Source organism: Pogoniulus pusillus, chromosome 26 (assembly GCF_015220805.1).
Source record: "Pogoniulus pusillus isolate bPogPus1 chromosome 26, bPogPus1.pri, whole genome shotgun sequence".
In the NCBI taxonomy this organism is placed as follows: Eukaryota; Metazoa; Chordata; class Aves; order Piciformes; family Lybiidae; genus Pogoniulus; species Pogoniulus pusillus.
In genome coordinates this window covers 16,487,943-16,512,518 of record NC_087289.1, presented here as the reverse complement: position 1 = coordinate 16,512,518, position 24,576 = coordinate 16,487,943, and the positions used below count along the sequence as shown (strand labels likewise).

The window sequence follows — 24,576 nt, the reverse complement described above, 5'->3', positions numbered from 1 at the left end:
GGCCCTCCTCTGGACTCACTCCAACAGTTCCATGTCCTTCTTGTGTTGGGAGCTCCAGAACTGCACACAGTTTTTTGATTTTGCCTGGTGCCTTCCACAAGGAGAGGAAGGGAAAAGAAGCATTGGTAGCACAAAATTAACAGTAAGTTTACTGGAGTCGAAGGAGCATCAAACAGTAGAAGCCCAGAGAGTGCCTGCTCCACATACCTGATGTTCTCACAGCTGATAAGCAGAGTGAGGTGCTGGTCTTGTACATGCCCAGAGGCTCATGTCCTTGACTAGAGCTGGAATTAAAGCACAGTAGCAGGTGTTTCTGTGCCCAGCCAACCTTGTTTCCAGAGTAGCTTTTGCCTTTAGCATTTGTATGCAACATTCAGAATTATTCCTTTAGCTCTGTTTGTTGCTGCTCTGCTTTGTTGTTTCATTTGTTTTCTCCCTGACAGAGCAGACTTACAGTCGGACCTCAGGTTCTACAGGATTTGTGTTCTACACAAATGATATCACATTTCTTAATGTTTGAAGAGTACCCCAAAAAGTTTTGAATGAAAATTTGCAGAGCTCTGTAATTGCTTTCTCACCTGGCCTGAGTCCACAGAAGACACAGGGTCACAGAATGGCATGGCCACACCTTGAGTGCTGTGTCCAGTTCTGGGCTCCTCAACACAAGAGAGATGTTGAGGTGCTGGAAGGTGTCCAGAGAAGGGTGATGAAGCAGATGAGGGGCCTGGAGCACAGCCCTGTGAGGAGAGGCTGAGGGAGCTGGAGGTGTGCAGCCTGCAGAAGAGGAGGCTCAGGGCAGAGCTCATTGCTGTCTACAAGTACCTGAAGGGAGGCTGTAGCCAGGTGGGGTTGGTCTCTTCTCCCAGGCAACCAGCAACAGAACAAGGGGACACAGTCTCAAGGTGTGCCAGGGGAGGTCTAGGCTGGATGTGAGGAGGAAGTTGTTGCCTGAGAGAGTGATTGGCATTGGAATGGGCTGCCCAGGGAGGTGGTGGAGTTGCTGTCCCTGGAGGTGTTGAAGCAAAGCCTGGATGAGGTCTGGTTGACTGGCTAGGGCTGGGTGCTAGGTTGGACTGGCTGATCTCGGAGGTCTCTTCCAACCTGGCTGATTCTATGATTCTATTTTGCAGGGGAAATACACACAGACAATTTTTAATGCACTAGCTATCACTCACTGAACCTCTCCTCTTCTGCTGCTGATTTCTTTCCCCGCTAACATCTGAATTCTTTTCCCCAGCCTTCATTTGCAGCTATTGCTCTGTCGTTCCTAAGAGGTGGCATCCAAAATTGAATGCAGTTGTCCAAATGCAAATGTTCCATTGTTCATTATGCTGTCATTATATTCCCCTCTGCATTATTTTTATATCCTCTTATTAATGCACCCACACACCCCATTTGCATTTTTTAACCTTTTTAAAAACGTTTTCCTTGCAACAATCAGCTGTAAGGACAATGAAGTCAGCATGGAACAATAGAAGTACAGAGCTTGATTCTCCTCACACCTATAGCCATTTTAAAATTCACCAGTGACACTGATTTTGGTGTAAACCAGAAGGGAAAAGGGGAGAGTCCAACCTGCTACATCTGTACTGAGGCCTCCATTTTTGATAGGTAGCAAGGAATGCTTTTGTGAAACAGTCACAGCCCACAGGATGCTGTTTGGGAAAATCACTTTGTCCTCATCCCAAGAAGAAGGGTGTCTGTCTTGACAGAGGACTGCAGTCTGAGCTGATGCCTGAAGAGTAGTGCCTGGATGCTGGCAAGGTGCCCACATGCTGAGTGTGGAGTCTCACAGGCAGTGGGATGCACTCAGGTTACCCTCACAACAGGACTAAGCAGTGCATCCTTCATCTGGGGATAGTTTTTTTGCTGTTCTAGGCTCTTATCCCCTACCCAGCCAGGTCTGATACCTGCCCTGGGGACTGGGCCAAAGGCAGGACACCCCAGCTGGCTGCAGAGGAAGGTGGGACCTTGCCTGGAGAGGAAAAGATGATAAGGGTGCATGGAAGGTCACAGAGGCACAGCCACTCACAGCCACTCTGCCACGTGTGTCCTGCCAACACAGCAAACTACACCGAGACTTCCCACTCTGAGAAGAAATAGACTAGCAGCCTTAAGCTGAAGAAGTGCAAGGTGACCTCTACAAAGGAGTATTTAGGGGCTGGCTGTCTGCAGAAGCCATGTGTGTGACTCAGAACACCACCTGAGCAACACTGCTGTTAGCCACCAATTAGAACAAAGGTGAAGAAATCCACACAGCAGTCACTCGTGTCTGGTTTTCTGGCAAGACTGTGCCTTAGCAGCCTCTTCAGTGTCCTGCTTCCTTAATTTCTCCTGCTTTGTTTGACTGGATTTTCTCCCAGAGTCACTGACAGGACTTTATTATCTGGTGGTTACAAGGGCTGTTGTCTCTGGTGGGACTTTTCCTCACAGTGACTAATATTTGATTCCAGGTAAGCAGTGAGACACAAAAGCCCTCAGGCTTCTCTTGCCTGTCTCAGTGAAGGCAATCCTTTACTTGCCCAGTTAGGCAAGGTTCACAGTCGTGGGGTGTGGTTTTGCCAGGCAGCTAATGTGAGCTAATGGCTAGGTGCCAGTCAGAGAGGTGAGTCTATTGCTCCTGTCAACAGCATCATGCTCCTACCCTCTCTCCTGCTGCTGGTCCTGCTGCTTGTCTGACTCTTGCTGACACAGTCCAAGACAATGACCTAACAGACATTTAATTTTCTTTCCTTTTTCTTCCCTGAATGAGCTTCCTGCCAGACTGACATCCTCTGATGGCTTGCCAAGGCAAAATGAGCATCAGTGCTAGCACAAGAGGGGTTGCTTAAGAAAGAGGAAAGATATTAATACAAAAGCATTGCATAATTTAGTTGGTTGTAAAGCTACACCTATGCTACTCCCTGCTTGGCTTGATCAACCACAACTGCTTTCAACTGAGGAGACTTTTCTGCCTCCTTTTTCATTACTAGCAAGCTCTGTCTGTAAGATTGTTAGTTGTTGTTTTTTTCAGAGCTCTTCAAAGAAAAGAATTAATAATGGCAACAATGGAAACACAGTAGAAGAGGAGAAAGCAAGAGAAATAGCAAGGAATGGGAAGCAGAGGTCATCCCCGACTGCAGCACTGCAAGGCTGTCTTGAAATAAGTTGCTCAAGTCCTCCCAGCAGCTGCTGGTGCTGCTTCCAAGGTCTTAGGGCATGGCTAGGGGAAGCAGAAATGCCATGCTTCTCTTCTTCAGATGGAACTATAGCATCATACTTTCCCCTCTTTTCCCCTGCTTGACTCTCCCTGTTAGCTCATTGACTGCAGCTTCTGGGATGATCTGGCCCTAGTAAGACCTCCACAGAGGCTGCCAGGAGCTGCGTCTGCACACAGCAGCACATCATTCCTGTACCTCTGCCTGATGACTCCCACATTAACCCAATTCTTCATCCAGAAAGACCATGCTAATCGACTGGAGATGCATGGAGCCAGCAGAGCACTAGGTCAGATTATCACAGCACTGTCACCTGCTGGTTATAACCACTTTTTGGGTTCTTTTGGCAGAGTTGCCTAAATCTCAGGAGCATTCGGAGAGGAAGCTCTGGGACTCTGCATTCTGGGACCACAGGAACTTTCTCTTCCTCAGCACAGTGGAACAAGGGCAACGAAGCTGGTGAGGGGCCTGGAGCACTGCCCTGTGAGAAGAGGCTGAGGGAGCTGGGGGTGTGCAGCCTGCAGAAGAGGAGGCTCAGGGCTGACCTCATTGCTGTCTACAACTACCTGAAGGGAGGCTGTAGCCAGGTGGGGTTGGGCTCTTTTCTCAGGCAACCAGCAGCAAAACAAGGGGACACAGTGTCAAGTTATAGGCTGGATGTTAGGAGGAAGTTCTTCACAGAGAGAGTGATTGGCATTGGAATGGGCTGCCCAGGGAGGTGGTGGAGTTGCTGTCCCTGGATGAGAAAAGCCTGGATGAGGCACTTAGTGCCATGGTTTAGTCAACTGGACAGGGCTGGGTGCTAGGTTGGACTGGGTGATCTTGGAGGTCTCTTCCAACCTGCTTGATTCTATGATTCTATGAAATGGACCAAGATATAAGACAGCACACTGAACTCTATAACCATTGGAAACAAGAGCTGCTCCACAGTGCTGCCAATGCATGCAGGTAGAGATAAGGCTGTTTAATTACTATGATAATTGGAAAGCCTTTCTCTAGCACTTGTCCAGCTCACGTGGAACCTCCCCTTGTATGCAAAACAGGTTTGCTATTTAAATGTCAGCATGTGCATACATGCCAGCTGCTAGCTTTTCCTGGGGATTCAAGACAGCTGACACTGCTGCCAGCATCAATGAATGCAGGTTGGAGAATACTTGGCAAGAGCTTGGAAAGCTTCTCTTTTATCTGATCCAACAAGAGGAGTGTCTTTAATTTTGGTGGCCTTATTTTTCCCACCTTTTGACGTGACATCCAGGAGACACAGGGTGAAAGAGGTATTTCATTCTCTCTCTCTCTCTCTCTCTCTCTTTTTTTTTTGTAAGGAAAACCAAGCTTTTTCATAACTATGAGCTAAAAAGGGAAATGCCACCTTCTGTAGGTTAAAGCAGGAGTGCAGTTTGTGTATTCCTCCACCAAATACATGCTAAGAAAAATACTGCTGTTTCAGAGAATCATAGAATAGAATTGTTTGGGTTGGAAAACACCTTTAAGAGCTTCAGGCCCAACCATTATCTATCTCTACCATGTTTTGTGTCATTTATGCCAATATTTCATGTCACTCCTCTCTAGTGCTAAGAGAGCCTGCACTTTAAGGCACAGGAGCTCCAGCCAGGCTGAGCCACAGCATTTTAAAAGCAGAATTTGGTGGATTGTTTAGGAATCCATCTGGGAAGGATAAAAATCCCCTTGTAAGTGTGGTATGAAGTGTTTGCCACAAGAAAAACTTTCTGTTTCTGATGTGGTTTACAATTTTTTATCCAAGTGGCTGCTGGATTAAAGTAACTCCAATTTTCTGCCTTTTCAGCTCTGGCTGGAGTGGTTTTGTTTGTTTGAAGTTTATTGTTTGGTAGGTCTCGCTGAGAACTCTCCTCTCTCTGTGTTGAGGGTGATTTATTTGGCTTAATAAAAGTGTGCTGTCTGGCTTGTTAAGAAATCTCATAGCCTAGATTTAGTGTAGGGTATGGTCTAGGGGCAGAAGGTGGCTGGAGATGCAGCATTCCAATGCTGGGCTTTGGCACAGATAGGTACTGCCTCTCTGTTTAGCTAGGAGGAAAGGCTTGCACACAGGTGTATGCTCTGTAGCAAGTATTCCAGAAGCAAACTGGGTCTCCTGTTTCTTATCCCTGTACAAAGTAGCCCCCCACCCAACCTTTGTCATATGCCAGTGGAAATGTCTTCTTTTCTTTAAGTGAAAGAAAAGAAGAGGAGGAAAGAAAATGTATTTGAGTGCAGAGCTTAGGTGACTTTCCTCAGTTTGGAGAGCAATGTAAGCTCAGGTCTGACATTGAGGACAAAATGACCAGACCTGGGTATTTATGCTTGCTTTGAAAAAGCAGAACTTTAGTTGGGTTTTGTATGGGACTAACTTGGGGATTTTTGTCTGTGTTTTCCACCCCCCAAAACCTCCCTGACTTTGCTGGGTTGTTTGTGATCTGACAGAATTCCTTCGGGAACAAAGTGCCTCAGCAGGGCACTCGGATGGGGACCAAGGGATGGAGTTCACCAGATCACCTTATTTCTGCTGGGTTGCTTTTAAAGGCACACTGTCATTTCAGCTTGAGCCTGAACATGTTAAGGACAGGTTTTTACAGAAGCTGAGGCCAGTGGAAATAGTATAGTTTTTAGTCACTTCTCTTGGAGAGAGTTAAATCAAATAAACATGAAAGAGTTCACCCTGCTCTAAAGACAACTCCACGTGAGCTGCCTTGAAGGAAGCCCAGACAGCGACTGTGTTATCTATGTTTGTGTTCTTGTTCTTATCCATCTCAGCAAGCCTATAAGTGCAGTAAACATCACCATTGTTTCCTTTTCACAGCCTGTGATCTAATTCTTCTCACCAAAACATTCTAGCTAGGCTCAAACTAGCACAAAGGACAGAAGCAGAAGGAACAAGTACCCTGTCCCGGTGTCTACCAGCACCTATCTCTTACCACAGGTTGGATGCTTTCCAAGCATCAGATCCATCATAGATTCATTTATTGAGAGTTGTTATTTGTTTTGACTCTTCTGGTGTGCTGGAAACAGTCTCTGCTTTGGAAATCATTACAGCTGCACAATTTGCAAACTATGAGTAATGGCTTCCTCCCCTTTAGCTGCCCCTTCACTTACGTGTTCCTACTGTACAAGTCTTTCTCGCTGTCTGCCCAGCTCTGTCTGGAGGCGAGGTACTGGATCTCTGTGCAGCAGCTTCCCTGCTGCCTTTGAGAGGAATTGCAGGTGAGCATCAGTCTCCTTCAACAGGACACTGGGCCAGGACAAGCCTGGGAAAGTCAATACCAGAACTCAGAAGGGAATACTGTCTTGATGGCTACATGAGAAATCTCCCTTCTCCTCACTGGCATCTGCCCTCTGGAAGGAGGTAACCTCTTGTTCTCTTTTTCTTCCTCTTTCTCACTCCTTTTCCTCGCAAAACTGCACCTCACTTTTCTTTCCAAGGTGATTAAGCTGATACAAGTCTGAGCAACTGTTGTCAGTTTGTGTACAGCTCTCCAGTCTCCTGCTTATGTTTCAGGCCTTTGTGTTCCCCAAAGTTTGTCTTTTTAACCACTACAGCTTTTGATCTTTCATAAGGTACCATTGTAGTCTACAAACTTTGTCTTACCAATGTCCTTTTGTGATACTGGCTGCAACCCTGCTACCTCCTTCTTCCTTGCAGGCCAGCTAGTGCTATTTCAGTAAGATTCAGGAGCAAAGTAGCATCATGGCCACAGGCTTAACTTCAGAGGGAATGGCATGTGTGATTTGAATTCCTGCAGTGCTAGAGGATGAGCTTTTGAACGCTCTTTGTGTGGCTGCTCTAGTCATTATTTGCTGCCCTGTCAATTACTTGCTACTTCTGTCTTACTCAGAGCAGTGCAGCTAGTGGTGTTGGCTCCCAAAATTAGTAGAGGCCAGGAGGAAAACTGGTTCATTTCCACTGGCTGCACTATGGGCTGGGGTCAGAGTGGCTGGAGAGCAGCCAGGCGGAAAGGGACCTGGAGGTGCTGGTAGGTAGTAGCTGAGCATGAGCCAGCAGTGTGCCCAGGTGGCCAAGAGAGCCAATGGCATCCTGGCCTGGATCAGAAGCAGTGTGGCCAGCAGGACAAGGGAGGTTATTCTGCCTCTGTGCTCTGCACTGGTCAGGCCACACCTTGAGTGCTGTATCCAGATCTGGGCTGCTGAATTCAAGAGAGATGTTGAGGTACTGGAAGGTGTCCAGAGGAGGGCAGCAAGGCTGGTGAGGGGCCTGGAGCACAGCCCTGTGAGGAGAGGCTGAGGGAGCTGGGGGTGTGCAGCCTGCAGAAGAGGAGGCTCAGGGCTGACCTCATTACTGTCTACAACTGCCTGAAGGGAGGCTGTAGCCAGGTGGGGTTGGTCTCTTCTGCCAGGCAACCAGCAACAGAACAAGGGGACACAGTCTCCAGTTGTGCTGGGGGAGGTCTAGGCTGGATGTTAGGAGGAAGTTGTTGTCAGAGAGAGTGCTTGGCATTGGAATGGGCTGCCCAGGGAGGTGGTGGAGGCACTGTCTCTGGAGGTGTTCAAGCAAAGCCTGGATGAGGCACTTAGTGCCATGGTCTGGCTGATTGGCTAGGGCTGGGTGCTAGGTTGGACTAGGTGATCTTGGAGGTCTCTTCCAACCTGTTTGATTCCATGACTCCATTTAAAGCCTCTGCATTTTGACTCTGTGTAAAACTCATGCTGTTGTGGCTCAGTCTCTGTATGAGGATGCACAAGGGAGAAGATGGAAGAAGCTGAAGAATACTGACTCTAAGTGTGTTTAAAAAAGGACGAGGGTTTCCCTGCAGATGGATACATGGTGTGTGTGTGTATATATGCACACAGACATAATGCCCACACTGTGTGGGGAGTACATATACAAATATGTGTGCCTGTGTATACACACATACTCACACATAGCCCTGTTTAGTCTCTGCAGAGATGGGAGAGTCAGTAGGTTCTAGTATTTGCCTCAATTAGAGTTGCAGGTGCTGTGTCCAGGAACCTCAGGCTTGTTTCCATGGCAGCTATTCCCAGTCTTTTACCACACCACCTTCCCTCAATCCCCATGTGGCAACAACAAGAAAAGTACTGTGATGCCCACACTGAGCATCTCATGGAAGGGCTGAGAGCATGGGTAGAAATGTCTGGAGATGACAGGTTCTCAAGGGAGGGACCTGGGTATGATAGGCTGCAACACAGCCTTGCATGGCACTGGTATCTTTGATGTTCATTGGGGACTGTGAGGCAGCTCAGACCTTGCACACCTTCTCTGCACACCTCACTCTCCTTTATTTATTCATTCATTCATCAACCTATTTATTTATTTACCCCCCCCCAGCTCCTTGTTGCCCTGGCCTGAAGCAGAATCACAGCATCACAGAATGGCATCACGAGCAGGAATGCTAGGGAACCTGTGCTGCATTAGACAGGCTGACTAATCTCCCTTTAAATACTCTTCCTTTAAATAGTCTGAAAGCACTCCAGTGAGCTTCTGCTGTGCTCTGTATAAATAGCCAGATCCATGCTGGTAAGTAGTGAACAGCACAGTTATTTGTTCTGGGAAGGTCTTCTTTTTTCTTCATTTCATTGCATAGATAACTGTGATCAAGTTCTGATGACATTTCTGTATAGTGGAGGTGCTGCTGCTGTTTCTCAAGCTGCCATATCATCAGTGACAGCCAGGAGTGAGCAGCTGCCCTTTGGAGACAGACTCTGTCTGCGGTGGCTTTGCATTCAAATGGCAATGGCTTGCTGGGGTCTGTACAGCTGGCTTTAGCTCAAACAGCACAGTTCAGGCCCTTTTGATCAGTGCTGTGGGTTCAAAAATCTCCTTGATATTTATAGCATCTGCAAGGTAAAAGCAAGGCATGTTTGAATACTTGCTGCCTAGCTATGGATCTGGATAAGCACCGTGTGATGGCCCTGCCTGAGGAGGATGAACTTAACTTATCTGCCCTGTGCTCCCTTGCTGATCAGCACTGTAACAAAAGCAAAGGAGTTCTTAACCCAGTCTGTGCTGGTTCTGCTGACTAAGATCTTTTCTCTTATTCTCTTTTCTCACCACTCTGCTGAGACCCCACCTGGAGTACTGCATCCAGTTCTGGAGCCACTATTAAAAGAGGGTTGTGGAGATGCTGGAGCGTGTCCAGAGAAGGGCCACCAGGATGCTCAGAGGGCTGCAGCAGCTCTCCTATGAGGACAGACTGAAAGAGTTGGGGCTGTTCAGTCTGCAGAAGAGGAGGCTCCCAGGTGACCTTCTTGTGGTCTTCCAGGATCTGAAGTGGGCTACAAAAAGGCTGAGGAGGGACTTTTTAGGCTCTCAGGGAGTGACAGGACTGGGGGGAATGGAGCAAAGCTGGAGATGGGTAGGTTCTGGATGGATGTGAGGAGGAAGTTGTTGAGCATGAGAGTGGTGAGAGGCTGGAATGGGTTGCCCAGGGAGGTGGTTGAGGCCCCATGGCTGGAGGTGTTTAAGGCCAGGCTGGCTGAGGCTGTGGGCAGCCTGCTCTAGGGTAGAGTGTCCCTGCCCATGGCAGGGGGGTTGGAACTGGCTGATCCTTGTGGTCCCTTCTATGATTCTATGATTTTAATATAGAAAAGGCCTCATGGTTTGGCCAGGGGAGGTTCAGGTTAGATATTAGGAAAAAAATATTTTCTGAAAGAGTGGCCAGACATTGGAACAGGCTGCCCAGGCAGGTGGTGCAGTCACCACCCCTGCAGGTGTTCAAAAGACACGCAGACATAGCACTTTGGGACATGGCTCAATGGCCAGAGTGGTGTTGGGTTGGTGGTTGGACTTGATCTTAAAGGTCTTTTCCAACTGAAACAATTCTGTAATCCTTTGGAAGAGTGGCAGCTGTCCTTCAGGTAGGTACATGCACTCAGCAGTTGCATAGCCAGTCTTCAGTCTGCTTCTGTTTGGTTTTGAATTGCCAAGACAGCCTTCAAAACCATCAGGATCCCGCCCGTGCCTGGTAGCCGCTGTAGTGCTTTCCAGGCTGTAGGTAAAGGGGAGAATCCTTCACAAAGAGCAGATCTTGCCTCAGCTGAGGTAGGAGGCATTTGAATTTCTTACTCATAGTGTATTGTCATCTCCTCTCTGCTATCCTACCCACTCAGTGCGTCAGAGCTCTAAGGCCCTTTTCTTTTTTTTGATGTGATTTAAAAGAATTCCCCTCCCCACCCCCTCTCAGCTGAGCAGAGGACATGCAGGCCTTCAGTTCCTCCTGCATCCTGTCCAAGAGCCTTTTTAACTCCTCCACCCACACCCAGGTCAGACATCATCCCCCTGAACCTGGGAACCACCACAGTTCCCCACCTTCCTGTGGGTATTTACAGGGGTAAACGAGTTCACAGGAGAGGCTTGGTGCAAAAGGACAGAGGACTGAGTGGGTCTGAGATGAGGAAGAGAGACTATGTCAGGGCATAACACAGACCAGTTAGAGAGAGGCACCATCCCTAAGGACCCCTGATGTTTGCCTTCCTAACGTTGCTTATAGGTCACTGTAGAGAAGATAAGATTTTTGCCTGGCCAGAAGTGCCACCCAATGAGGTGTATGCTATTTTGGCCATTGGAATGGGCTGCCTGCAGAGGTGGTGGAGTCCCCATCCCTGGAGGTGTTTAAAAGGAGGCTGGATGGGACACTTAGTGCCATGTTTTAGTTACTTAAACCTAGTGCCATGGGTTAGTTAATTAAGAGGTGTTAGGTGATAGGTTGATGGTCTCAAAGACCTTTTCCAAGCTGGTTAATTCTGTGGTTCTGTGACTGTTCTTTCATTTTACAGGGGGAGAGATGTTCACTTTCTTTTTCCTTGCTCAGTGCTTACCATCCTCAAATAAAGGCACAGCTGAGAGCAGGAGTTGCCTCAGTGTGTCATTTATGTGGGATTTTAAGCTCATATTGGGCAAAGCAGAAGTTCTGTGTTGAGTTTTGGAAACAACATCAACAAAGAGAGTAATGACCTTCTGAGGGGAAGTGCTATCATGTTTGATTATCTACAATCCTCTGCATTACAAAGCAAAGCCATAAAAATGCCAGCCTGTGGATTTAATTAAAGAGACCAAAAAAAAAGAACACAAAACCCAAGCAGGCAGATTTTGCATGAAGTCTCCTTAGTATACTGACCTTGCATCACTCCAGGAAGGTCAAACAGGCTGTGTGTCTGGCCCCTATTGCCAGCTAGCATGCACATAGAATCACAGAATCAGCCAGGTTGGAAGAGACCTCCAAGATCATCCAGTCCAACCTAGCACCCAGCCCTAGCCAGTCAACCAGACCATGGCACTAAGTGCCCCAGCCAGGCTTTGCTTCAACACCTCCAGGGACAGCAACTCCACCACAGCCCATTCCAATGCCAGTCACTCTATCAGGCAACAACTTCCTCCTCACATCCAGACTAGATCTCCCCTGACACAACTTGAAACTGTGTCCCTTTGTTCTGTTGCTGCTTGCCTGGCAGAAGAGACCAACCCCACCTGGCTACAGCCTCCCTTCAGGTAGTTGTAGACAGCAATGAGCTCTGCCCTGAGCCTCCTCTTCTGCAGGCTGCACACCCCCAGCTCCCTCAGCCTCTCCTCACAGGGCTGTGTTCCAGGCCCCTCACCAGCCTTGCTGCCCTCCTCTGGACACATTCCAGCACCTCAACATCTCTCTTGAATTGAGGAGCCCAGAACTGGACACAGCACTCAAGGTGTGTCCTGACCAGTGCTGAGTACAGAGGCAAAATAACTTCCCTCATCCTGCTGGCCACACTGCTCCTGATCCAGGCCAGGATGCCATTGGCTGTCTTGGCCACCTGGGCACACTGCTGGTTCATGTTCAGCTACTACCTACCAGCACCCCCAGGTCCCTTTCTGCCTGGCTGCTCTCAGCCACTCTGTCCCCAGCCTGCTTAGGGTTGTTGTGGCCAAAGTGCAGAACCCGGCACTTAGCCTTGTGGGTTCTTGGAAAAGCACAGGAGAAAGACAAAGCTGAAAGTTGCAGAGATTGTTTCAGTGCAGGACAGGTTCCAGTGAGCAGGGGGAGATCTGTCACACTTTGCTGGGCTAGGAATGGATCCAAATCCAACATGTTCTGTCTTCTCTCCTAGCTCCATGGCTTCCTTTCCTGTCTTGAAGCAAGAGACTTTGTTCCGGAACGGTACCTGGAGCTATCGAATCCCAGCCCTGCTCTACCTGCCACGTTTCAGCCTCCTCCTGGCATTTGCTGAGGAACGGGAGGATGTGGTGGACGAGCATGCCAAGCTCATAGCCATGCGCAGAGCAGTGTATGACCCAACAACGCACCGCGTTCAGGTACCGGCGTGGGGAGAAAGGCAGAGACTGGCCTGTGAGCTGAATACCTTTGCCCTCCTACTGCAGGGAGAGAGGAGAGCAGCTTCTCCTGCTCCTCAGACACAGGAAGCAGATCTCTTACAAACAACTGATGTATCATCATAACTCCTGGGATTCAACCTCATGACTGGGCAGCTGTTAGGGGGACCAAAGCAGGATTTTCTGGGGATGGCTTTGATCCATCATCCCAGAGCTCACAAAGCAGATAAGAGATGAGACAACTATTATCCTGTGAGTCTGTGACCAGAGTCCTGCTGCACCAGCAAAGATATGGAGACAGGCAGAAATGGGGAGTGCCACAGAGGTGGGGAGGAGTGAATGAGCAATCAGGGACTAATTTTTTATTTTAATTCATTTTCTTAGGACTAATTTCAGTTTAAAAAACCCAGTTGAGAACAGCTAAGTCTCCCTACGCAAAAGAGTATCATCTGCTTTGACTGTGCCACTGAATTGGCTACCTTATTAATCTACCAGTTCTTATTAAGTTATCTTGCTGGGTGACTGGGGGTGGTGGATACTCTATTTATAAGGTGGGGTATTTTTGCCTTTGCAAATGTATTAATGTCTTGAAGGGGGAAAAAAGTAATTCTATTTTTCTATTCTAATCCTTCACTGGTGACTGCTTGTCCCAGATTACAGACTCTTAAGAGCTGGAGTCTGACTAGCAGAGGCAGCCTCTGAGTGCACCTGCAGTGTCATACCATTCAGGCAACATCTTATCTAACTCTGTGTAATTCAGCTAAGTAAGGCTCAGTTGGTGACCAACTTAGTAATTTGTGTTCACATAGAATCTAGATACAACCAGGTTGGGAGAGACCTCCAAGATCATCCAGTCCAACCTAGCACCCAGCCCTAGCCAGTCAACCAGACCATGGCACTAAGTGCCTCATCCAGGCTTTTCTGGAACACCTCCAGAGATGGTGACTCCACCACCTCCCTGGGCTGCCCATTCCAATGCCAATCACTCTCTCTGGGAAGAACTTCCTCCTAACATCCAGCCTACACCTCCCCTGGCACAACTGGAGACTCTGCCCTGCCAGGGTTTAAGCAGGATCGAGTAGAGCTGAGCAGTCTGAGAAATAAGGAGAATAGGCAGGGTAAGGCTAAGGTCACTCTGATAAGAAGCACAGCTGCAGGGAGGTGGCCTTGGGTAGGCTAGAAGAGAAGCTGAGAGAGGTGACTGCTATCTGTGGCTGAGCTGTGAGGTGGTTCTTGAAGGGGGAGGCTGGTCAGCCCTGGGAACAAGTGAAATGTTGTGGTTAGTGGAGCCTATCAAGACTGCATACGTATGTACCCAATCCACTATATAAGTATCACTCCTAGCTTCAATAAATGGATCAACCTTCTGTGTATCATGCTGGTATAAGTTCGTGTCTTTCCAGTCTCCTGCACAGCCTTTGAGCAACCCAGCAGTGTCCCCTTGTTCTGTTGCTGGTTGCCTGGCAGAAGAGACCAACCTCACCTGGCTACAACCTCCCTTCAGGTAGCTGTAGATAGCAATGAGGTCTCCAGGCTGTACATCTGGAGCTGTAGACAGCAATAAGATCTCTGGACATGTTCCAGTATCTCAACATCTCTCTTGAACTGAGGAGCCCAGAACTGGACACAGCACTCAAGGTGTGGCCTGAGCAGTGCTGAGTTTCTTAAAATGGAAATATTAAATATTCCCCCTCTCCACCCACCCCCCCCCCAAAAAAAAAGAAAAAAGTTAATACTGGTTGAATAGGAAAAGATAAAACATGATGAAAAAGGACAATCAGCAAGGTAGGGCAGAAAAGGTAATTAGTACAATCTACTGGAAAATACTGCTTCCTTTTCTGAGCCAATACCACTACGTAGGAATAATGCCTAATTGCAGTGTTAGTGCTGGAAATGCGACTGTGTTGTGTTCTATTCCTTTAAAGACAGGCCTTGGAGGGTAGTTTTACTTGCTCTGTGACCTATTTTCTGTGTTGGACTACTCAGGGTCCAAATTGCCACAGCAGATTGTATAAAGGCACACAGTCAGCTTTAGCGAGGCGCCCATTCACAGATGGATCGAGGCGGAGGAGTAAGGGCCTGAATGCAAAGGAATTTGGCAGCATCCAGGATGCTTGAAAAGGGCTCACTTATCTAGCTGAGTTTCTGAGAAACACTGACACAGCACAGCGTCTGTACCAGCACACTCTGACCACTGAGCATGCCTGTGTGCCTTAAAGACATGTCTGAGAAAGCATCTGAATTGTCAGAGACAGCAATTTTTTCAAGTGCCATCAGATACTGGCAGCTTTGAGATAAAGAGCTATCAGCTCCTCAGTGAGTAGTAACTAAAGATGGAATTACTCACCTGTTAGGTGTGCATTGTGTCTTCCAAAGAACCACAGAATCAGTCAGGGTTGGAAGGGACCACAAGGATCATTTAGATCCAACCCCCCTGCCATGGGCAGGAACACCCTACCCGAGACCAGGCTGGCCAGAGCCCCATTCAACCTGGCCTTAAACACCTTCAGGGATGAGGACTCAACCAACTTCCTGGGCAGCCCAGCCCAGGCTCTCACCACTCTCATGTTCATTTCTGTTTGGTGATGACAGTACCTTGTCTTCTCATTTCTTTCTCTATCCACCAACTTGCTTCTGTTGTTCTTGTGCTCTTCTGTAACTTTAACCATCCTTATGCTGTAAGGTGGCTCTGTTTGTGATGGTGTGTTTCATTCTTGTCTCCCTTCACATGGCCCCTGGCAGTGGAACAGGACGGAGACCATTGTCAGTGCGCAGCTGAAGGACCACCGATCGATGAATCCCTGTCCTGTTTATGATGAGGTCTCGGGAAAACTGTTTCTGTTCTTCATAGCTGTCCCAGGAAAGATCTCTGAGCAGCATCAGCTCAGGACAAAGATCAACTTGGTACGTCTCTGCTATGTCACTAGCGTGGACCAGGGACACACCTGGAGCAGTGCCCGGGATGTCACCGATGGTACCATCAGCGCCGAGTACAAGAACTGGGCCACGTTTGCAGTGGGGCCAGGTCATGGATTACAGTTGCACAACGAGGCCCGGAGCCTTGTGATTCCTGCCTATGCCTACCGCATCTTGGACCCTAAGAAACACCCCACCCCTCATGCCTTCTGCTTCATCAGCTCTGACCACGGGACAACATGGGAGATGGGGAACTTTGTGGAGGAGGAGAGTGCAGTGGAGTGCCAGGTGGCAGAGGTGCACAGCTGTGGCAGGAAGGTTCTCTACTGCAATGCAAGGAGCAGCAGGGGAGCCAGAATACAAGCGGTCAGCTACAACCAGGGAGTGGACTTTGAGGGGGGTCAGCGAGTTGAAATGCTAGTAGAACCTCCCTCTGGATGCCACGGCAGTGTTATTGCCTTCCCACCTCCCCCTAATGCCAGATGCCAAGATAGTTGGTTGCTCTACACTCATCCTACAGACCCAAAACATCGAAGAGATTTAGGAGTTTACCTCAACAAAAGCCCTTTAAATCCGGGACACTGGACAAACCCAAGCATTCTCTTCAAGGGCCTCTGTGCCTATTCAGATCTGCAGTACATGGGGGTTGGGCCAGATGGGTCGCCCTTGTTCTCCTGCCTCTTCGAATACGGCACCCACCAGCAATGTGAAGAGATGATCTTTGCAATGTTCACTTTGAAGCAAGCCTTTCCATCAGAGTTCTGAGCTGAGCCTTTCCATCAGCAGCCCTCAGAAAACTACCTTTGCTGATCCTTCTTCTCACTGGCATTTAGCAGCTTCCAGGAAAACATTTTTGTTGCTCTGTAGTCCTCCTGTGCCCTTAACTTGACATTTGCTTGTGGCATCTGTAGATTATGAAGTCCATTAAATGTGCTAAAACCAAATACATGTTTGGGTTTGGTTTCTGTTGGCTGTTCTCCTTTCTTGGCTGTCCTTTTGGCTGCCATCTTAAACATCACATGCTTAGAGCAAACAGGTCTTTGGCACAGCCATCTTGTCTTCAGGCCTTAATAGAATCATGGAATGGTTTAGGTTGGAAGGGACCTCAGAGATCATCCAGTTCCAACCCCATGCCATAGGCAGGGACACCTCCCACTAGAACAGGTTGCTCAAGGCTCCATCCAACCTGGCCTTGAACACATCCAGGGAGGTTGTGGAGCACAGAAACACAGAATGTGATCGAAGATCAAAGGTCACATTCTGTGCTTCTGTGCTCCACAACCTCCCTGGGCAACCTGTGCCAGGATTTCACCACCCTCACTGCAAAGAACCCTTTCCTAACATCTAGATTGAATCTCCCCTCTGCCAGTTCAAACCCATTCCCCCTGTGCTGTCATTACAAGACCTTGTCAAGAGTCCCTCCAGAGCCTTCCAGTACCCCCCTTGCAGATACTGGAAGGCCATGAACATGCAGACTGGCAGTGTGGGACTGGATCATCTTGAAGGTCTTTTCCAACCTGGTTGATTCAGTGATTCTGTGACTGCATGGGAACAGGGAGCAGTGATTTTATGCTGATTTGTATTTAGTAAGCTGTGGAGAGAGTGTTAGAGAGGCCACTGGCCTTACTGCCCTATATCTGCAGTTACCTTCTTGAGAAGATGATCTGTCTCTGCTTATGTGTGCTGCTTCTTGTAGTCTGTGTAAAACTTGCTGGCAGCTCTAGTTTTCAGGGCTTGCTATCTTCTTATTTCAGCAAGGTCATGCCATGCTTTCTGCTCTTGAGATACTCCTTCCCCATTTCTGCAGTGGATGTGGGGTTGTCTTGCTGAGTTCCTAGGCCCTCCAGGGACTTCTTAACAAGGCTAAGTGCTGGATTCTACACTTTGGCCACAACAACCCCAAGCAGTGCTACAGCATGGGGACAGAGTGGCTGAGAGCAGCCAGGCAGAGAGGGACCTGGGGGTGCTGGTAGGTGGTAGTTGAAAATGAGCCAGCAGTGTGCCCAGGTGGCCAAGAGAGCCAATGGCATCCTGGCCTGGATCAGGACCAGTGTGGCCAGCAGGATGAGGGAAGTTATTTTGCCTCTGTACTCAGCACTGGTCAGGACACACCTTGAGTGCTGTGTCCAGTTCTGGGCTCCTCAATTCAAGAGAGATGTTGAGGTGCTGGAATGTGTCCAGAGGAGGGCAGCAAGGCTGGTGAGGGGCCTGGAGCACAGCCCTGTGAGGAGAGGCTGAGGGAGCTGGGGGTGTGCAGCCTGCAGAAGAGGAGGCTCAGGGCAGACCTCATTGCTGCCTACAACTACCTGAAGGGAGGCTGTAGCCAGGTGGGGTTGGTCTCTTCTGCCAGGCAAGCAGCAACAGAACAAGGGGACACCTCTCAAGGGAGGTGTAGTCTGGATGTGAGGAGGAAGTTGTTGGCAGAGAGAGTGATTGGCATTGGAATGGGCTGCCCAGGGAGGTGGTGGAGTCGCCATCCCTGGAGGTGTTGAAGCAAGGCCTGGATGAGGCACTTAGTGCCATGGTCTGGTTGATTGGCTAGGGCTGGGTGCTAGGTTGGACTGGCAGAGCTTGGAGGTCTCTTCCAACCTGGTTGATTCTATGATTCTGCCTAGCTTGGCTTTCTCTTTACTTGACATGCTCCATGCTCTTGCTTATTTGCCCTTTTGCCTACAGGGCACGGAGGAGCTGAAGTTTCCCCTGCGTAAGAAAAGCTTCGCATCCTGTGCCCCAGCTGCTCCCTCCCCCTGGCCAGCAGGACCCACCGGGACCCTCCCGCGGCGTTTGGGCATGGGCAAGTGGCAGAAATGGCTTCTTAGCTGCATTGACACTGCAGGACCAGAGCAGGTCTGCAGAGGGAGCTCCCCATTTACGGTCGAGAGGGGAAATACGTGCTGGGCTGCACCACAATTGCTAAGCTATCAACCTCGCAGCAAGGGCTCTTATCACCGGCAGCCCAGTGTCCTGCGAGCACAGCTGCTGATCTTGCAGAGCAGCGCTGCCCTGGGATGCTGTGTCCGACACGCAACACCGCCATGCCTCCAGCTAGCTGTGGAAGCACAGGTGTCAGACTAAGGGGACCTAACCCTGCCCCAAGCACCATGACCATACCCAAGCTGGAAGGCTTTCCTCTACAGACACTTGCAGCAGGTTCCTGAAGGAAGCAGACCTGGGTTTGGTGTGTGACAGAGGCTACTGTGAGGCTGTGGTGCGATTCACAGTATCACAGTGTCACCAAGGTTGGAAGAGACCTCACAGACCATCAAGTCCAACCCTTTACCACAGAGCTCAAGGCCAGACCATGGCACCAAGTGCCACGTCCAATCCTGCCTTGAACAGCCCCAGGGACGGCGACTCCACCACCTCCCCGGGCAGCCCATTCCAGTGCCCAATGACTCTCTCAGTGAAGAACTTTCTCCTCATCTCCAGCCTAAATCTCCCCTGGCACAGCCTGAGGCTGTGTCCTCTTGTTCTGGTGCTGGCCACCTGAGAGAAGAGAGCAACCTCCTCCTGGCCACAACCACCCCTCAGGTAGTTGTAGACAGCAATAAGGTCTCCCCTGAGCCTCCTCTTCTCCAGGCTAACCAATCCCAGCTCCCTCAGCCTCTCCTCGTAGGGCTGTGCTCAAGGCCTCTCCCCAGCCTCGTCGCCCTTCTCTGGACACACTCCAGCATCTCAATGTCCCTCCTAAACTGGGGGGCCCAGAACTGAACACAGCACTCAAAAGGCTTGAAAGGAGCCCTTAGGCAGTGAGTAGACAGTGGGAGTGACCAGAACTGACCGAGTATCACCGGAGACAGGCCAAGCAGAAGGAGCCAGGAGAGCTTTGCTCATGCCTCTGGCCAAAATTCAGCTTTGTGAACCAGTCAGTTCTTGTTCACTGCCTTTGCTGCTCTCCGTGTGTGCATGTGTAGAATAGCTCCAAGCAAAAATAGCTTTGTTTGCTCTGTCAGTGAAGAAAAATGGCAAGTTTCAGAGTTCTCTGAGAGCACCCCAGCAGGTCCCATAGGCTCCTTTGTCCTGTCACTCCTCAGGTCTGTGACTCTGCTGGCTCAGTGCACCCACCCTTGCCCTGTATTGCTGATGGCTGTCAGAGGTTGTGGGAGAAGGAGCCCTGATTTTACTTACTCTCTAGGTTTGTTTCAGGGCACCTGGAGGCTGCAGATACTAAGGGAGTGAAGAGGTCTCTGGCCCTCACAAATACACCTGTAATTTGCCAAGCCTTTCCCAAAGAGCAGGGCAGTAACAGGTTGGGCCAGAGCAGCACAGCTGACTGGTGCTTTGAGGGCATTAGTCATGCTCTTCAGATCATAGAATCACAGAATCAGTCAGGGTTGGAAGAGACCACAAAGATCATCTTGTTACAACCCCCCTGCCATAGGCAGGGACACCCTACTGTAGATCAGCCTGGCCAGAGCTCCATCTAGCCTGGCCTTGAACACCGCCAGCGGTGGGGCCTCAACCACCTCCCTGGGCAACCCAGTCCAGCCTCTCACTACTCTCATGCTGAACACCCAGCCTGAACCTACCTATCTCCAGCTTTGCTCCATTCCCCCTAGTCCTGTCACTCCCTGAGAGCCTAAAAAGTCCCTCCCAGCTTTTTTGTAGCCCACTTCAGATCCTGGAAGGCCACAAGAAGGTCACCTGGGAGCCTCCTCTTCTCCAGACTCTTTCAGTCTGTCCTGGAGGGCAGAATACAAATGAACTTTTGTGTTCAATAGGCTGTTACTGATGCCTAATGAGGAATGTTGTATTTAGAGCTCAGCAAAGCTAACTGCTGTTCTATAGGCTTCACCTCCCCCATCAGGCATAGTACCAGATGCTGCTTTTTGTTGTTGTTGTGTGAAAACATGTATTTGAGAACTTTTCATGTGGTCAAGCCTGGGTGTGTTTGTGCTGATGCAATGCACAGGCTGGATATATGCAAGGGTTTGGGGTGCTGCTCTTGAATGATATTACAAGCAGTGTTTATCTTCCTGTTCTGGACAGAGTGGTGGGTTCACAGCCATCTCATCCAACAGTAGCTGGACATGTGTGGCAAACCCAGTTTAGACAAAGTGTTTGTTACAATGTCAGAGAGACAGCTTGGAGTCATGCCATAATGTGGGGAAAACCAATGCTTGCTTTGCCCACAGACTGACAGGGCTGTGATGTTTTATTGTCCAATATTAAAACATGTCCCAGCCCTCTGTCTGTGGCCTCATTGTCTCAAGTAAGTTTAAATGAAATACTGACACTGCCATGGTTACCTAGAAGCTTCTGTTGAGCCTGGGTTGTAGCTGTGTAACAGACATACTCATTATTCTTCTGTTTCACTAGGGTCTCTCTCCTGACTGTGGCATGACAGTGCAGGCTACTCAAAGTGCATCCTATTTCTTGTGGAAACCTTAGGGCTGTGCTGGCTACATCTACAGTGTCACCTGGCATGTGAGCAGTGTAGAATGATCATCCTCCCTCTATGGCAACACTCTGGCTCCCCTCTAGATAACTTTTCTGATTTCTTCTTCCTTGGATCTGCTCCCCAGCCTTCTCTTTCACAGGCATGAATGGAAAGAGAATGAATGGTGCAAGTATCTCCTGCAGAACAGCCTCTTGTCTCCGCGGGACAGAAGTGACTGATGTTCTTTGGGAATCAGGGAATTCAGGGTAAGCCCACACTTGTGTGATGAGCATGCAGGGATCAGTCTTTCTCCAGCCCTGCAAAGTCCACATGCCAGCCCTCGTGAGAAGTAAACCAGATGCCATTTCCTCTTCAGGCAGTGTCATGAATGAGCCTCTGGTGTCCACAGAGCTGGTTATGTTAGGGGATTGGGATCTGCATTTTGCCCAGATGGAGCTGTACTCAGAGAAACCAGTTTGCACATCTCACTGCCACAATCATCACACACATTTAGATCCCATCCCCTTGTTTATGTCTCCAAGTCAAGGAGTTGTGTGTGGCTAGACAAGGGATTCACATTTCTGAGGGAGATCACAGCAGTGGCTTGTCAAAACCTGAAGCTGCTGGATAGAAGTGTTAAGTGAGCAGCTAATCAGTCTCAGACATCTAACCAGGGCTTATACATCTCTGTTACCTTGTGTTAACTTGCTGTAGATCAGGAGAAACTCTCCAAACACAGTCCCATTATGGAAAAACTCATGTTATGCAGCAACTGTGTCCACTCTGCACCCACACATGAGTCCATTGCATGGAGAGCTCTGAGGCTAAGGGTTGGTTTGACACTGAGCTGTTCTGCTCCCTGCTGTGCTACTGTAGGTATAAGAAATCCCAAAAAGCTGGTACAAGTGAAGCTAGTAGCACACTGTGGCCCATCAGGACTGTCAAAGGAGCAGCACTGTTCCTTTGCCACATGCAGACACTCTTCTCAGTGGGGAGAGTAGGATTTGTAATCGTTCTGTAGCTTACAAGTGCTTTCAGTTACTGCCCATGCAGAGGCACTTCATGACATTCAGCATCTGATTCCATTTAGGCACCTGAATCCATAGGAGTTTGGTTCCTGAGGCCCTCTGTGGGTCTGTGTGAAGCTGAAAGGCAGGTCCAGGCGAGCTGATTTTGGTCTGTAGGCAGTGCTTGCTCAGCACGGACAGGAAACTCTGCACATTGCAGTTCTGCCTGTTTAGCAGGGTGCCATGCTGGCCGCTCAATTTTGAGTTGCTGGTGCCCACAGTTTAACCTTAATGGCAGAGCTGAAGCTGGACCTTGCAGACCAGATGTCCAGAAAACTGATAGGACCAGGAAGGCTGGCAGCAATGAGTGCTGGGCTCTACTGGTTCACTTTCCCTTTCTGTGCCCATAATTCTAGTCTCTCTCAGTTCAGTGACAGGCTTCTGTCTCCTGCCTTGCTGGCCATGCTATGCACAGGACCAGCTTTCCATGCATGATCCGTGTGGTTCCAGCACTACTGCTGGCTCTGGCAGGTAAGGGTCACATACGGCTAGCAGTGTCTGTGCCTTTGCTGGGAACTCTGCCTCTGAGTCCCAGGCAGATCCCAGCTTAGCTGCTGCTTTTAGGTATAGCTCAAGTGTGGGTGTGCCTTCAAAGGCAGAGTGGTTGCAGGTGCAGGATAAGCAGTCAAATTTGCCACGCAGGCAGTGTCCCTGTAGCAGTGTCATTGTTTGCTGCAAGTATGCCACTCGTTGCTCTCCCTTGGAGATGCAGCACTGAGCGTGCCACACAGCACCAACGAGGGGCAGACACACAGACACAAAATGGGAAGTGAAAGCTCCAGCTCTCCCCTCTTTGACGCAGGTACCAGACATGGCTCTGCTCCATCCCACCTTTGGGGATTTAAAGTAGGAAAGATCATAGAATCCATCTCACAGCAGCTGACAAGGAGATTTGATCACAAATCCCCAGAATAAATCAGCCTCTAAGTCTGCTTTGGTGCATGGAAAGGTGCAGGCATGGGGAGTTTTTCAGGTCTTTGAAATCTTCCCCTCACAGCTAGCTTCACACGAGGACCAGACAAGGCAGTTAGGCTAGACAAGCACAGCTAGTGCTAAGGGTTCTGTTGCACCATGTGTTGCTAATCAGTCTGAGATTTATTTATCCCCCGTGGAAACCTGCAGTGGGTAGGACAGACAGACAGGAAAAGAGAGAAGCAGAAAGGTTCTGGGACAGCAGACCACCAACGCTTGGGGGACTGACTCGCTGGGGCAGCAGAAGAGATCCCCGGCCGAGGCTTTTTGATACAGAGTATTAGAGTGTGAAGGGGGAGGGAGAGACAGGGGACGTGGGCTGGCTAGTCACTTGGGCTGCAGCGCGAAGAGGGAAAGCAGGGGCCGCAGGAACATGTCACACTCGCTCTCTGAGCTGTTTGAGTTGAGGAAGTTGTCCGCGGCTGAGTTTCCTTTCCCTCTCTGCACTATTGAAACAGGAAGCTGGTGAGCTGAAGCTGCCTGATCGTTACACAGACACACAAGGCAGCTCTGGCAGCTCCTCTGTTGGCATTCAGCTTTCCTCCAGCTCCAGCGATGGATCAGTGCTGGTACCACGGCAATATCACTCGCTCTGGAGCAGAAGACCTGCTCTCCAAAGTAGGCAAGGATGGCAGCTTCCTTGTGCGGGCCAGCGAGTCCGTGGCTTCGGCGTACGCGCTCTGCGTGCTGTAAGTACGGCCTTCGGCCTCGCGCTCCGCGTGGGCGCCTCTGCCCCCTCTCCCGCCTGGCGCTGCCCCTGCACCCTCTGCGACAGAGGCGAACAGCCTACGTCACAGCATGGCTGCTTTCACCTGACTGGGCCACAGGGTAGGAACAGGGTTGGAGCAGGGCCAGGCTGAGCAAGCCCACGTCCTTGTTACTGCTGTACTGCTCATGCTCCTCTCAGAGAGAATGATCACAGGTGCCGCAGATGTGCTTGAGAGAAAATAACCTCTTGCCCTCTTCCAGCATGTTAACAACTTGGGCCGGGCATTTACATTTAGTAGCCCAAGTACTGAGCTCGATAAACTCCTGGGCACTTTCCTTGCTCTAGTTCAGCGCGTACAATGCTGTGTCCCATTCAGGAAATGTTCCTGGAACTGTGCATGAAGCACCCAGCGCAGTGGTGATTCTACCTGCATCATTAATGTGCTCCATGGGGTAAATATTTCATGTGGGAAACAGAGAGAGAAGTGCTGGCAGCCTCGCTGCCTTCTCACCCCACCCCCCCTTTCAGGCTTGGGGACTTGGCTTTGCAAGGGGCATGATACAAGAACACGGGGGCAAGAAGAGATTGAAGTCAGCAGGTGAAGTCTGAGGCATTTGACTTTGCATTACAGAGAGATAAGATAGCTGCTGAGGGCAGGAGAGCCTCTGTGGGACCCTGCTCTGCCTTTTGGGTTCTCTTTGCTGCCATTGTGCAGCACATCAATGAAAGTATTTTGTCCTCACCCCACATTAAATTACAAGCAGGTTTCTTGGTGTGATTGCTTTCTGAAAGCATATTTCTTGCAGTGGTAAAGATACTGCTGTTTATAACTCTGATGTAACTGCTTGTCTCTGAGGTCAGACTTCTGGTGACAGCACAGTCTGCTGCAGAGGATTCACTGGCAGGAAAGCGTGGGTCTGGGTCAGTGTAGACATGGGACTGTCAGAGGAGGTGGCTGGCTAACGGACAGCTGGGTGCAGAAAGCTGCTGCCTGTTAAGATGTTTGTCATGACACAGGGAAGAGTTTTGTCTTTCTGCAAAGA

General features: G+C 49.6%; 2 protein-coding genes across 4 annotated transcripts in view; both read left to right on the top strand.

The window, feature by feature from the left end:
- Nucleotides 1-4,291: 4,291 nt before the first annotated feature.
- Nucleotides 4,292-16,349, top strand: NEU2 (neuraminidase 2). 2 transcript variants are annotated; one of them, XM_064165311.1, is made up of 4 exons: nucleotides 4,292-4,471; nucleotides 6,438-6,555; nucleotides 12,267-12,471; nucleotides 15,232-16,349. In XM_064165311.1, the coding sequence occupies exons 2-4, from the start codon at nucleotides 6,509-6,511 to the stop codon at nucleotides 16,168-16,170; spliced, it is 1,191 nt and encodes a 396-aa protein (XP_064021381.1). In that variant the 5' UTR covers nucleotides 4,292-4,471; nucleotides 6,438-6,508; the 3' UTR covers nucleotides 16,171-16,349. The 2 variants fall into 2 exon arrangements, with proteins under 2 accessions (XP_064021381.1, XP_064021382.1); XM_064165312.1 differs by lacking the exon at nucleotides 6,438-6,555.
- Nucleotides 16,350-22,985: 6,636 nt separating this feature from the next.
- Nucleotides 22,986-24,576, top strand: part of INPP5D (inositol polyphosphate-5-phosphatase D) — a 71,358-nt gene continuing 69,767 nt past the window's right edge. For both annotated transcript variants that reach the window (XM_064165301.1, XM_064165300.1), the window contains exon 1: nucleotides 22,986-23,513. In XM_064165301.1, coding sequence (XP_064021371.1) covers nucleotides 23,380-23,513 — 134 coding nt within the window. In that variant the 5' untranslated portion in view covers nucleotides 22,986-23,379. The remainder of the gene's footprint in view (nucleotides 23,514-24,576) is intronic.